Source organism: Melanerpes formicivorus, unplaced genomic scaffold (genome assembly GCF_026170545.1).
Source record: "Melanerpes formicivorus ecotype bairdi unplaced genomic scaffold, bMelFor1.0.p_v2 SCAF_14, whole genome shotgun sequence".
NCBI classification, from domain to species: domain Eukaryota; kingdom Metazoa; phylum Chordata; class Aves; order Piciformes; family Picidae; genus Melanerpes; species Melanerpes formicivorus.
In genome coordinates this window covers 17,186,055-17,198,294 of record NW_027142366.1, presented here as the reverse complement: position 1 = coordinate 17,198,294, position 12,240 = coordinate 17,186,055, and the positions used below count along the sequence as shown (strand labels likewise).

Below are 12,240 nucleotides of genomic sequence, written 5' to 3'. Positions count from 1 at the left end.
CACAGGGACTTCCCATGGGGTCCTGCCCTCAATGGCAGAAAGCAGTGGTGCTCCCAGCCCCCCTGCAGAGCGGGCTACCTGGAGGCTGGGTTGGAGCTTAGCACTCCTGCTTTGTGCCCTGCTCCTACAAGGCCAAGGTTGGCATGTCCTGAAGTTTCCTTCCTTGGACACAGTGTTGGCCTTTCTGGGGCCATGGGCAAGGGAATCCCTACAATTTTATTCCAGACTGGCCTTTTTCAAAGCAGTGTTGGGAGTGTGCCTGACAGGTGCTGGGCTGCAGCATGCAGGGCTTGGCCCCAGAGGCCTGAGAGGGGTACCCCTTGAGTTCCCCCAGCCTGTTCCTGCCCCAGGCAATCCTCCCCTCCCCCTTGGCTGAGCTGATGTTTCCATCTCTGCCAGGAGGCCCTGATCCACCTAGGGGCCAAGTTCTCTCCGTGCATGAGGCAGGACCAGCAGGTGCACAGCTTCATCAGTGCCAAGAGGGAGAAGGAGAAGCACTCCGCCTGCTGCGTGCGCAACGACAAGTCAGGCTGCGTGCAGACCTCGGAGGAGGAGTGCTCGGTGAGTGTGGTGACCCTGCAGCCCCAGGGCCACTCCTGCTGGTGCCTCTCCCGCCCTGGCCTCCGTGCTGACACCTCTCCTCTCTCCTGCAGTCCACGCTGGCTGTGTGGGTGAAATGGCCTCAGCACCCCAGCACCCCAACGCTGGCAGGAAGCAAGAGGCAGTTTGGGTCTGTTTGTCATCAGGACCCCAGGTAGGTCCTTGCTAGCCCAGCTGCCATCCTGGGTGGGGCAGGGCTGCTGTGACAGTAGAATCAGAGGCATGGCATCCCAGACTAGCTGAGTGCTGGGTGGGACAGCAGCATCTCTGGAGACCAAGGGGCACGGGGTCAGTGCTGTCCCTTCCTGCCCCAATGCCCCAAGGGAGGCTGAGGCAGAGCACAGCCATCATTCATCTTTCTGCTTATCCCTGTTCTCCACAGCTATTGGCTGCCCACCTGCATAGGGGCCTGTGGTGAGCTGTGGGTGACTTCCTCATCCCTCTGCCCCTCCTTGCCTGCTCCCACAGTCTCCTTTCCTGGGGTGCGACAGTCAAGTTCCCAGCACCCCTCTTTCCCAGAGCCCTGCCAGCTTCTGGGTGCCCCACATGCCTTTGTCCTCATTACCATGGGCTGGTGTAGAGCTGAGACCAGCTGAATGCCCACCTTTGGTGTTGTGTCCACCTGGAAAGGAGCCAGTGACTTGCTGGGCAGCTGCTTTGTGCTGAGGCCCTGCTCTCTGCTCACTGAGGGGCTGTGGCTTTCATTTGCACAGCTATGGCTGCTGTTGGTGTAGCCTCTTGCAGAGACAGAGGGGAGCTATGGGACTGCAGCCTGGGGACAGGGGCTGTTTGGTGGCCCTGGGGGATCCTGCCTGGTGCTGGGGAAAGCAGCTTCTCAGGCTAGACTCTTTGTGTTGCTGCAGGGTGTGTGAGCAGCCAGCCTCCATGGAGCCCCACGAGTGGCCAGATGACATCACCAAGTGGCCGGTGAGCGTGGCTGGGCGGCACGGGGGGTGGCGGGGCGGCACGGGGGGCCGGCAGGGCAGCACAGGAGGCAGGGCGGCATGCAGAGCTGCATCCTACTGTGCAGAGCCACAGCTGTGTTGGTGGAAGGGGGTGGCCCTCTGCTTTGCTGTCACAGGCACCTGATCAGGGCAGCCATGGCCCTGTCCAGCCAAGACTCCAAGCTCTTCCACAACAAAGTTCCCCCTAGGCCCTGCCAAGGGAACAGGGGGATGGGCTCTTCTTATCCCTTGGTGCCGACTGAGGCTTAGGCAGGTGGGGTGTCAGGCACCATCCTGCTGCCAAGAGAGAGGCCATGGGAAGCCCACATCCCCAAGGGGCTGTGGCTTCTGACTGCAGCCCTCTGTTGTGTTCCAGATCTGCACCAAGAACAGTGCTGGCAATTACACCAACCACCTGCACATGGACTGTGTGATCACAGGCCGGCCCTGCTGCATCGGGACCAAAGGAAGGTAAGGAGCTGCTCCTCCTGTGTGGAGAGGGGCTGGCTCTCAGGGTGAGGCACAGGGGCTCCTTCTCAGGTTGCAGACACAGCCATTTGTCCTCTTTGGTCTTCCCACATGCAGCCCAGAGCCCTGCTGGGGAGTTGGCCAGGGAGCCATGCCAGGTTTCCCAAGTGGAGCAGGGCTGTGGGATGAGCAGGAGACAGCAGCTAGCCCATGCCTTTGGTGCAACAGGGCAGCTCACCCAACTGCTCCTGCAGCTGGAGGGACCCACATTTTAATGGGAATTGGGAGTGGCCAGCTTGGTCCTGACAGGCTACACTGGCCCCAGTCTGGAGTCCCTGAGCACTCCAGGAGATGTCAGGAAGCAATATGCTCTGGGTTTGACAAAGAAGATGCTGTTCTTCCTGATACTGCTTCCCAGCTTGAGTAGTTCCCTAGTGCCTGGGCCTGACTTTCCCAGCTAGGGAGAACCATCAGTGCTGTCCAAGGAGCTTCTCTGTTCCTAGAAGCCATGACCAGGATGTTCTTGGCCTCACCCCTCCTTTTCCACTATCAGCTGCAGAGGCCCAAGCACCACAGCCCCAGCTGCCCCAGGCTCTGGTGGCCATTTCTCAACATTTACAGCTCAGCTTGCACTTGTTGTGGAGGCCCTCTGTGCAGGGCACCAGGCTGTGGAGGGATCTCAGGCCTGTCTGGGGAGAGAAGCAGGAGGGGTGGCTGGAGGGTGGCACTGAGCTCAAGAGGGAGTGTACTGCTGCAGACACTGCAGCATGGCAGGGGCAGCTGAAGGCAGCAGGTCCCCCAGCAGCCTTGGTGGGGGGCAGTGGGTGGCCTGGGAGGGCACAGGATGGTCCCATGTGGCCTGTTCCTTGTTTTGAGCACTTGTGCCTCCTGCAGGTGTGAGATAACCTCCCGTGAGTATTGTGAGTTCATGCGGGGCTACTTCCACGAGGAGGCAACACTCTGCTCTCAGGTGAGTGCAGCTGGGGGCTGCCCTCCTCCCTCCCTTAGCAGCTTGGTGGTTTGAGGGCTGCTGTGCTGCAGTGTAGGTAGGACTCTCATGACCTGTCCCACCCTGAGCCCACAGGAAGCTGCTCATCCAGGCTGTAGTGGCAGAGCTTGCCTCCATCTGTCTGTCCCTCCCAGTTTAGGAATAGGAGTGGCAGCTGTGCCAGCCCAACACAGGCCCACTGGGGAAGCAGCGGAGAGCACAACCTTCCTGCCCCCTTCATGAACGAATAAGGATGCCTCAGTTGTGTGTGGGGTGCAGAATGAGGGCAGAGAGCTGCCCAGGGAATGGGTGGGGTGAGGTGTAGCTTGGTGTTGGGATGTGACAGAGGAGAACCCCTCTCAGTGTCAGCTCTGGGTACAGGCCATGCTGGCTGGCACACCTCACAGCCCCTTCTGCCCTAGGTGCACTGCATGGATGATGTCTGTGGACTCCTTCCTTTCCTGAATCCAGAAGTCCCTGACCAGTTCTACCGCCTCTGGCTCTCTCTTTTCCTGCACGCTGGGTAAGCACAGGGACAAAGCTGCAGCTGGCCTGGGTAGGGAACCCTGAGCCCTGGCACTGCGGAGGCTGCTTCTGCCAGCCCCTGGGCCCCTCAGCTGTTGTCTCTGCTGGGAGGGGTGTTAGAGGCATGGGCAAGGCCAGAGCAGGAGCTCTTAGCAAGGTCCAGCAGAGGGGTGACTGCAGTGGCTGCTGCTTCAGCTCTGTGCTCTGAACTTGGCAGGATCCTGCACTGTCTGGTTTCAGTCTGTTTCCAAATGACGATCCTGCGGGACCTAGAGAAGCTGGCAGGATGGCATCGCATCTCTATCATCTACCTGCTCAGTGGCATCACTGGGAACCTTGCCAGTGCAATATTTCTACCCTACAGAGCAGAGGTGGGTCTCCTGCAGACTAGGGTCCTGGGGACTTGCCCTAGATGATCTTTGAGGTCTCTTCCAACCTTCTTGATGCTGTGATTCAACACGAGCCTTCTCTGCACGCCTGTGCCTCTCCGGCAGAGGCAGGCACCACAGCCGGGCTCCTCTCTGCACCGTGGGCCTCCTGCAGAGTTGGAGCACCACAACCATCACCTAGGTGCTGAGCACTAACAAGTCTGCAGAGTACCCTGGGCTTGTCGAGGGTCTGGCCCAGTCTGGCTGCAGCAAGAAAGCTGCTGCTGAACTGGGAATTAAGAGATGTAGCTGCTGCCAGGCACCTTCCACATGCGAATGGCAGGCAGGAGATGGCAAAGAGCAGAGTTCATTTCCCCCAGACCATCCAGGCCTGTCCTTGTCTCAGCTGGAGAAGTCTGATGGGACTGTCCTGCATCACAAGACTGTGTGACAGGACCTGGAGGATCCTCTAGGTCCCTCAAAAGGAAGAGTGGATGGGGGGGGGGGGGAGCCAGCAGACTGCCTTCGGGGGCTTCTCCCTCTGGGAACTTACACCAGGTGTGTCCTCCTTAAAGTCTGTTCTGGTGATTGTTGGCCTCACAGCTGCATGGGTCCTACATCAAACCAGGCCCCCTAACTCCTTGACCCCCTCCTAAGGATGAAGTTTCAGAGGAGGAGCTGAATCACCACTGACTGCTGGCTGGCTGCAGGAGCCAGGCGGGGCCAGGAGCCTGACGTTACCTGTGATGCTCTTCTTCTGCAGGTCGGCCCTGCAGGGTCCCAGTTTGGGATTCTGGCCTGTCTCTTTGTGGAGCTGTTCCAGAGCTGGCAGATCCTGGCACGCCCGTGGAGGGCCTTCTTCAAGCTGCTGGCCGTGGTGCTCTTCCTTTTTGCCTTTGGCCTCCTGCCTTGGATCGATAACTTTGCTCACATTTCAGGATTCATCAGCGGCTTCTTCCTCTCCTTTGCCTTCCTGCCCTACATTAGCTTTGGGAAGTTTGATCTGTACAGGAAGCGATGCCAGATCATAGTCTTCCAGCTCATCTTCATCGCCCTCTTCTCAGGACTGGTGATCCTCTTCTACTTCTACCCCATCAAGTGCGAGTGGTGCGAGTTCCTCACCTGCATCCCCTTCACAGACAAGTTCTGCGAGAAGTACGACCTGGACACGCAGCTCCACTGACCGGCGGGGGCTGGCGGCTCCAGCGGGCACTGGAGAGGGCCTGCCTCTGCCTCTGCCGTGCCCCCTCCCTGGGGACAAAGCCTCTAACCCTTCTAACCCTGCCCCTGGATAATTTAAACTGCCTCCCCGGCCCTGGGCAGGCGGGGTTTGCCTTATCTCAGAAGACTCTGAAGCCCCAGCGGTTGTGCCTTGTTCAAGGGTATTGAACCTCCTCTGCTGCCATGGTTTTTATTACACTAAGTTTCAGTACTACATTTTTAACCAGACTTGTTTACTGCTGCCAAGGTGGTGATTAAAAGGTGAGGTAGCGTTTTAGCTACTGTTAATTGTTCTGCATGGTCTGTGGCTGCCTTTGTTACTGCATCTCCCCTCTGCTCTTCCACGGCCCAGCGGCCTCCCGCCTTTTCTGGCACCCCAACTGCAGAGTTGCAGCTGGGAGTGAGGGCCTCAGAAGCCTGAAAAGAAAACGGGAGGGTCCCTTTAAATCACTGCAGGGACAGTCCACGTGCAGCTCAGAAGGAAACACTGCAAAAACCAGGTGAGAATGTCCAGTCAGCTGCAGTCTGCTGCTCCCCGAAGTGCTACAGCCTTGTCCTCCTGGGAAGTGCTGAATCCACAGGCTGGCCTTGGGAAGGTTGGAGCCTCTGCTCTGTGAGGAGAAAGAGAACAGCTGGCAGTGACAGCAGCTCCTGGACAGCTGGGGGTGAGGGGACTCAGTGCTGCAGGGGACTGCTGATCACAGGCACACACTTCATCACCCTCGGTGCTGTGCATGTAGCAGAGCTGAAAGAGTAAAAGTTCTTGTGGCCACAGAGAACATTTTCTACCCCAGCTAGCTGGAGCTGCAAAACATAAACCCAAGCAGGTGAAGGGCTGCTGCTACCCCTGCCCTTCAGGCACTGTGGTTTTAGCTGTGGAGAGCAGCAGACAGAAATATGAGCAGGTGAAGAGGCTTGGTCACATCTTGTGTTGAGCTAGGGCGGCCTGGGCTCCACAGAGAGGAAGCAGAACAACAAGAAAAATGGGGAGAGACCCTTTACAAAGCCATGGAGCAATAGGCCAAGGGACAATGGCTTTAAAATACAGAAGGGTAGAGTCAGATTAACTTTAGGAAGAAGTTCTTTACTATGAGGGTGGTGGAGAACTGAAACAGGTTGCCCAGAGAGGTGGTGGAGGCCCCATTTCTAGAGACATACAAGGTAAGGCTTGATGGAACTCTGAGCAACCTGCTCTAGATGAGGCTATCCTTGCTTGCTGCAGGGGGGTGGACGAGATGGCCCTACAAAGGTTCCCTTCCCTCCCCGTGGATTCTGTGAGTACAGGTGCTGCTGGTGCTGCCTGTGCTCCACCTCTTCTGAAATGGATCAGCTGCACACAAAGGCCATGCCCAAAAGTTGTCTAGTGCTGTGTCCTCTCTGAGAGCAGTGAATTGGTTAAGCTCAAGTTCCCATACAACAGGAAATGGAGAAACTGGGAGTTAAAACCTACAGGCTCTGTCAACTGCTGTCTCTGCTTCCAGCCTGCAGTAACTGAGAGAAAGGGCTCCAAGCACAGCCCCAGGGGAACACCAGTGACCAGCCCTGGGACCCTGCTGTCAGTTGCAGGTGCTCTGCATGGCACAGGAGTGCTGGGAGCAGGGGCAGAACAGGCACTTGGGTGGGAGGCACACACAAGGACCCAAAGGGAGCTGGGGATGGCAAGTGCCTGTAGCACAGGGACCTCCATCTGAGGGATGATGAGTCAGCAGCCAGCCCCATTCCTGACAGTCCCTTCCAGACACTCAAGAAGTCTAAAAGCAAGCAAAGTCCTGGAAGCAACCACAGCAGTAAAGGACCACTGCCTTGAGTTGAGTCTCAAGCTGCTATGAGAGCAGAGCCCACACATCAAGTAGGGCTAGAGAAGAGCAGGGCCAGCACCACGGTGCTGCAGCCCCTGCGCTGTGTGAGCTGCAGCAGCTGAACTCCCAGCCCTCAGAGGAGCACAACCAGGACACAGCTAGGGCACAGACTCAGCACAAACACTCAGGAAAGCTCTGCTGCACAGCAGAAGAGCAGGAGCTGCTCTGAGCCTGAACCCCAAGGCCTGAGGAGGATGATGAGGAACTGGTAGCTCCTAACAGATTCAGGGCTTACCTGGCAGGTTACTTGCGAAGCTTCTTTATGAAGCTGACCTCGTCCCGGTTTCTGATGCCATACCTGCAGAGAGGGCCAGGCTGTTAGCTGCCAGTCTCCCAGCACCCAGAAACTGAAATCCTACAGCTGCCCCTTCCCTGGGGGGTCAGAGGGACTGCTATGAGCACAAGCTGTGCTCTGATACTGGACAAGTTCAGATCCTCACTTGTGCAGGCAGAGCAGGCAGCCAGCACTGAAGGAGCTGAGCAGCATCTGCAACACTTCCTTCACCACAGCATCTCTCACCCATGGCCCAGGCCCTCCAGGACCGCTTTAATTAGGGCTGCCTTGCTCAGTGGTCCATACCTTTAATCCTGCAGACAAGCTTTTCTGACTGGCCTGCACGCAGCTGGCTTACCCAGCACTGCTGCAAGCAGCTGCTGGAGCACTCACCAGCACCTCCTGCCTCCTTGCCCTGCCAATGGACATGGAAAGGTGGGAATCATTTTCTGTGTTGTAACCAGACTGCCTCTGATGGGTGGCTGAGCAGGCCCAGAGCCCACCCCACATAGCCTTCTTTTGCTCTTGGTGTTCTTCCATCCTCCTTCCCACCTCCACAGCTCAGCCCTCTCTGAGGGTGCTGAAGCACTGGAACAGGCCTACACTCTTGGAAATACTCAAACCCCAACTGCACACAACCCTGAGCAACCAGCTCCAGCTTGCCCTGCTTGTGCAGAGGGTCAGATGAGCTCATTTCCAGAGATCCCATCCTCGCTGGATCCCTCCCACATCATGGGTCCTGACCACATGTTGAGAAGATGCTCCTCAAGTGCTCCCACTTTCCCTAAACTAAGGTGCTCCATGTGCCTGACACCAGCCCTGCCCTTTTTTCACACTATCACAGTATTGCCAAGGTTGGAAGAGACCTCGAGGATCATCGAGTCCAACCTGGCACCACAGACCCATGACTAGACCATGGCACCAAGTGCCACATCCAATCCCCTCTGGAACACCTCCAGGGATGGGGACTCCACCACCTCCCTGGGCAGCACATCCCAATGATGAATGACTCTCTGAGAGAAGAACTTTCTCCTCACCTCCAGCCTAAACCTCCCCTGGCACAGCTTGAGACTGTGTCCCCTTGTTCTGGTGCTGGTTGCCTCGGAGAAGAGACCAACCCCCACCTGGCTACAACCTCCTTTCAGGTAGTTGTAGAGGGCAATGAGGTCACCCCTGAGCCTCCTCTTCTCCAGGCTAAGCAACCCCAGCTCCCTCAGCCTCTCCTCACAGGGCTGTGCTCAAGGCCTCTCCCCAGCCTCCTTGCCCTTCTCTGGATACCTTCAAGTGTCTCAATGTTCTTCTTAAACTGAGGGGCTCAGAACTGGACACAGGACTCAAGGTGCAGCCTGACCAAAGCAGAGTACAGGGGCACAATGACTTCCCTGCTCCTGCTGGCCACACTGTTCCTGATGCAGGCCAGGATGCCATTGGCCCTCTTGGCCCCCTGGGCACACTGCTGGCTCGTGTTTAGGCAGCTGTCAATCAGCACCCCCAGGTCCCTCTCTGTCACTCTGACCGCAGCCTGTAGCTCTGCGTAGCTCTGGGAATATCCTACTCCCCTTGCCCTGATCCCTTTTGTCACAAACCCTGTCTCTGCAGGATACCTAAGGCAGAAGCTTGGTAGGCACCACCTGTTCTGCAGGGGTTTGGCATGGGCAGCCATGGGGCAGTAGGTCCAAGTGTCTTGCTGTGATCTGAACTGGCTGAACATGCTCAGCACAGGATGGCTGAAGCCTTCCTGTCATGCAGATGCCACTCAGGACCTGTCCCGCTCCCCAGCGCAGTGCTGGTGCCACTTCCAGTCAGTTTCAAAGGCAAAACACAAAGGCAGCCCTGCCTGTGAAAATGATGCGTGGGCTCCAGCGAGACCTCTCCAGTGCCTCCCACCCCCGACACAGTTTCTTACTCACTCTCTCAGCTTCTTCCTGTCATCTGCCAGTTTCTCGCCGGCGAAGGTTAAGTGGTACGTCCTCCAGATGTACTTCCTAGGGAACAAACAGTCAGGGGGTGCGGTGCTGAAGGCTGGGGCGAGCAGGCAGAGCGCCCGCCCGGGTCCCGCTCACCAGCTGAGGTGCTGCACGCCGCCCTGCCGAGCCTGCCGCAGCTGGACGTGCCGCCGCAGCGCCTTCTTCAGATCCAGCACCGAGGCGTTCTGCACCACCACCACGGCTGTGGGGTTAGGGGAAAAGCGCCGTCAGCTCCCCGGCCGCCAGCCCGGCTCCTCCCGGCCGGGCCGGCCCCCAGGCCCCGCTGCTGCGGGCGCCGGACTCACGCATGATCTCGCCGTCCGCCTTGCAGACGCGCACGGTCATGGCCTGCCCGTACTCCAGCGCCACCTGCGAGCCGATCTCCTCCGCCGTCACCTGCGGGCGGCACGGCGGCGGCAGGCGAGGGGTGCAGGCCTGAGCCCCGCCGCCAGCCCCGGCCCCGGCCCCGGCCCCGTCCCCGCCGGCCCCGGCCTCACCTGCGGCGGGAGGTCGCAGAGCAGCGGGTCCTGCACCAGCCGCGCCAGCGCCTCCTGGAAGAGCTCCAGCACCTCGGCGTGCGCCAGCTCCTCCTCGGCCTCCGCCGCCATCGCCGCTGCCGCCGCCGCCGGAAGGGGCGGGACAGGACGGGCGGCGCGGAGCCGGCGAGGCGGAGATGCTGCTCTTCTGCCCGGCCTGCGGCAACGTGCTGGTGGCCGAGGAGGGGCCGCGCTGCCACCGCTTCGCCTGCACCACCTGCCCCTACGTGCGCAACGTGACGCGGAAGGTACCGGCAGCGGCGGGGGGCGGCGGGCCCGGGGGTGGGGGGCGAGGCGGGGGCGAGCCGCGGCCCGCTGACCGGCGGCGTCCCGCAGGTGACCAGCAGGAAGTACCCGCGGCTGAAGGAGGTGGACGATGTGCTGGGCGGCGCCGCGGCCTGGGAGAACGTGGACTCCACGGCAGGTAGGGCCGGGCCGGGGCGGGGCGGGGGGTGCGGGGGCTCGGGCCGGGCCGGGGGGCTCGGGGCGGGCCGGGGGGCGCGGGGGCTCGGGCCGGGCCTGGCCTCACAGCGCCGCGCCTCGCCCGCAGAGCCCTGCCCCAAGTGCGAGCACCCCAGAGCCTACTTCATGCAGATCCAGACGCGCTCGGCCGACGAGCCCATGACCACCTTCTACAAGTGCTGCAACGCGCAGTGCGGCCACCGCTGGCGCGACTGAGCGCCTCCGACACCGGCGGCCCCAGCAGCCGCCCGGGGTCCGGCCGCTCTCCCTCGGCAAGGCTGGGGGACAGTGCCTCGGCCCTGGCAGCGGGCACGGCTGCCTTCTTCTGCAATAAAGCTGTCCCTGCGTGGAAGTAAGTGTCTGCTGTGAGGGTGTTTTAAAGCCTGAGGCGGGGCGAGGCTGCCTCACACAGCCGGACACCGGAGAGCCTCTACAAGGGTGGTGCTGTGCTGTGGCACCGGGGACAGTCCCCACTTCACCCGGCACAGTGGTAATAAACTAATGCCAGTGTGTAAAATACCGACAGACCTTCGGGCAACTGAGCTGAAGGAGCGTTATCAAACCTTAGAGCCTGCTGCTGTACAACAGAACAAAAGCAAACTGTTAGTGTAGTAGCCTTAGGGGCAGGAAAAGGAAGAGGAGTTCTTGCTGTGACCTGTGAAACCCCCACAGGATAAAGCAGAAGCTGTGAACTACCTGCAGTTATTGGTAGAAACTTCAGGTGGGATCAGACATCTCCTGTGCCTGAAGGTGAAGCTTTATTCTCAGCATAAATACATTTCGAAGTAAAAAGGATAAATAACTTAGCAAAACCAGGATGGAGCACAAACATTTGCTCTGCCCTCAACACTCTGCAGCCTGAACCCATTGTGTAGGGCTCAGCTTTACCTCTTTTACACGGGGATAATCTGCACCCATTTATTCCAGTTCACTTCAGAGGGGAACACTCTTCCCAGCCTGAGCGTGCAGTCGATGGTGGGCTCGTAGTACACGGTTGGGGTTTCGCTCGGCTTGGGGTTGCTGAGCTGCTCTTCCAGAGCTGGCTGAGAGAAGAGCGACACCGGGGATGGCTTTGTCATGTAGAACCGTTTGATGCAACCCAGAGTCTCCAGTCCCTGCAGGGAAATTCACAGAGTTTAGCTTGGGTGGTTGTGCTGAAACCCCCCCCACGCTGAACACTGTCCTAGAAACGCTGGAGGTGGCTTCACTTCACCCCCACCTGAGTCCATGGAGCTGGCAAAGATCCCAGCACAATAAAGGTCTCACAGCTGGGCAGATGCTCACCTGGCACTTCCTGCACCCAGGCTACTGTCTGGCTATTGATACAAGGTGTGCTGAACAGCAGATCTCAATGCTCAGGACCAGCTACAAATGATTCAAGTCTGGGGTAGGAGTAAATCCCAGAGCTGTGGGTCAGAAGAGGTCGGCATCTATCACACAGCAACACCCAGGCAGGCACTTTGTGTGCTCTGTATGCGGAGAACATCCAGTGTGCAGTCACTCACAGAGTTACTAACACTTGGTAGCTTACACATCCAAGCTCTGCCTGTGCTTTCAAACCCACTTCTTGCCACATCTTTTGGTAGGGAATGGAATTTAGAACCAAACAGAATCGAATCAAATCAAGTCAACCAGGTTGGAAGAGACCTTTGAGATCACCAAGTCCAACCTATCATTCAACACCATGTAATCAACTAAACCATGGCACCAGTGATGGTGACTCCCATCACCTCCCTGGGCAGCACATTCCAATGGCCAATCTCTCTTTCTGTGTTCTTCCTAACATCCAGCCTAAACCTCCTCTGGCACAGCTTGAGACTGTGTCCTCTTGTTCTGTCACAGATTGCCTGGGAGAAGAGACCAGTTCTCCAGACTGCAAAACTTGCAGGGAACTGCTTGGGTTTGTGTCTTTGCATTGCAACGGCCTACACTCTGTACTGCTGCCCCACAGTGCACATCCCACCACTAAAGCCTGTCCCCTGAGCCCAGGCAGGCTCTGGGCAGTGCTGCTGTGGCACAGGACATGCC

General features: G+C 58.6%; 4 protein-coding genes across 10 annotated transcripts in view; 2 read left to right on the top strand and 2 right to left on the bottom strand.

Annotated features, from left to right (window-relative positions):
- RHBDF1 (rhomboid 5 homolog 1) overlaps positions 1-5,412 on the top strand; it is a 64,439-nt gene extending 59,027 nt beyond the window's left edge. For all 6 annotated transcript variants that reach the window (XM_068147223.1, XM_068147219.1, XM_068147220.1 and 3 more), the window contains 8 exons: positions 400-561; positions 654-754; positions 1,464-1,527; positions 1,921-2,015; positions 2,907-2,982; positions 3,423-3,523; positions 3,743-3,896; positions 4,657-5,412. In XM_068147223.1, the coding sequence (XP_068003324.1) occupies positions 400-561; positions 654-754; positions 1,464-1,527; positions 1,921-2,015; positions 2,907-2,982; positions 3,423-3,523; positions 3,743-3,896; positions 4,657-5,076 (1,173 nt within the window). In that variant the 3' untranslated portion in view covers positions 5,077-5,412. The remainder of the gene's footprint in view (positions 1-399; positions 562-653; positions 755-1,463; positions 1,528-1,920; positions 2,016-2,906; positions 2,983-3,422; positions 3,524-3,742; positions 3,897-4,656) is intronic.
- Positions 5,331-9,861, bottom strand: SNRNP25 (small nuclear ribonucleoprotein U11/U12 subunit 25). The gene is made up of 6 exons (XM_068147225.1): positions 9,712-9,861; positions 9,520-9,610; positions 9,311-9,416; positions 9,158-9,232; positions 7,209-7,271; positions 5,331-5,725 (listed from the first exon to the last, which is right to left on the bottom strand). Exons 1-5 carry the CDS (start codon positions 9,820-9,822, stop codon positions 7,217-7,219), a joined length of 438 nt encoding a protein of 145 aa, XP_068003326.1. The 5' UTR covers positions 9,823-9,861; the 3' UTR covers positions 5,331-5,725; positions 7,209-7,216.
- Positions 9,778-10,564, top strand: POLR3K (RNA polymerase III subunit K). Its single transcript, XM_068147226.1, has 3 exons — positions 9,778-9,998; positions 10,087-10,174; positions 10,301-10,564. Exons 1-3 carry the CDS (start codon positions 9,888-9,890, stop codon positions 10,426-10,428), a joined length of 327 nt encoding a protein of 108 aa, XP_068003327.1. The 5' UTR covers positions 9,778-9,887; the 3' UTR covers positions 10,429-10,564.
- Positions 10,565-10,948: 384 nt separating this feature from the next.
- GTF3C1 (general transcription factor IIIC subunit 1) overlaps positions 10,949-12,240 on the bottom strand; it is a 55,920-nt gene continuing 54,628 nt past the window's right edge. For both annotated transcript variants that reach the window (XM_068147213.1, XM_068147214.1), the window contains exon 37: positions 10,949-11,327. In XM_068147213.1, the coding sequence (XP_068003314.1) occupies positions 11,106-11,327 (222 nt within the window). In that variant the 3' untranslated portion in view covers positions 10,949-11,105. The remainder of the gene's footprint in view (positions 11,328-12,240) is intronic.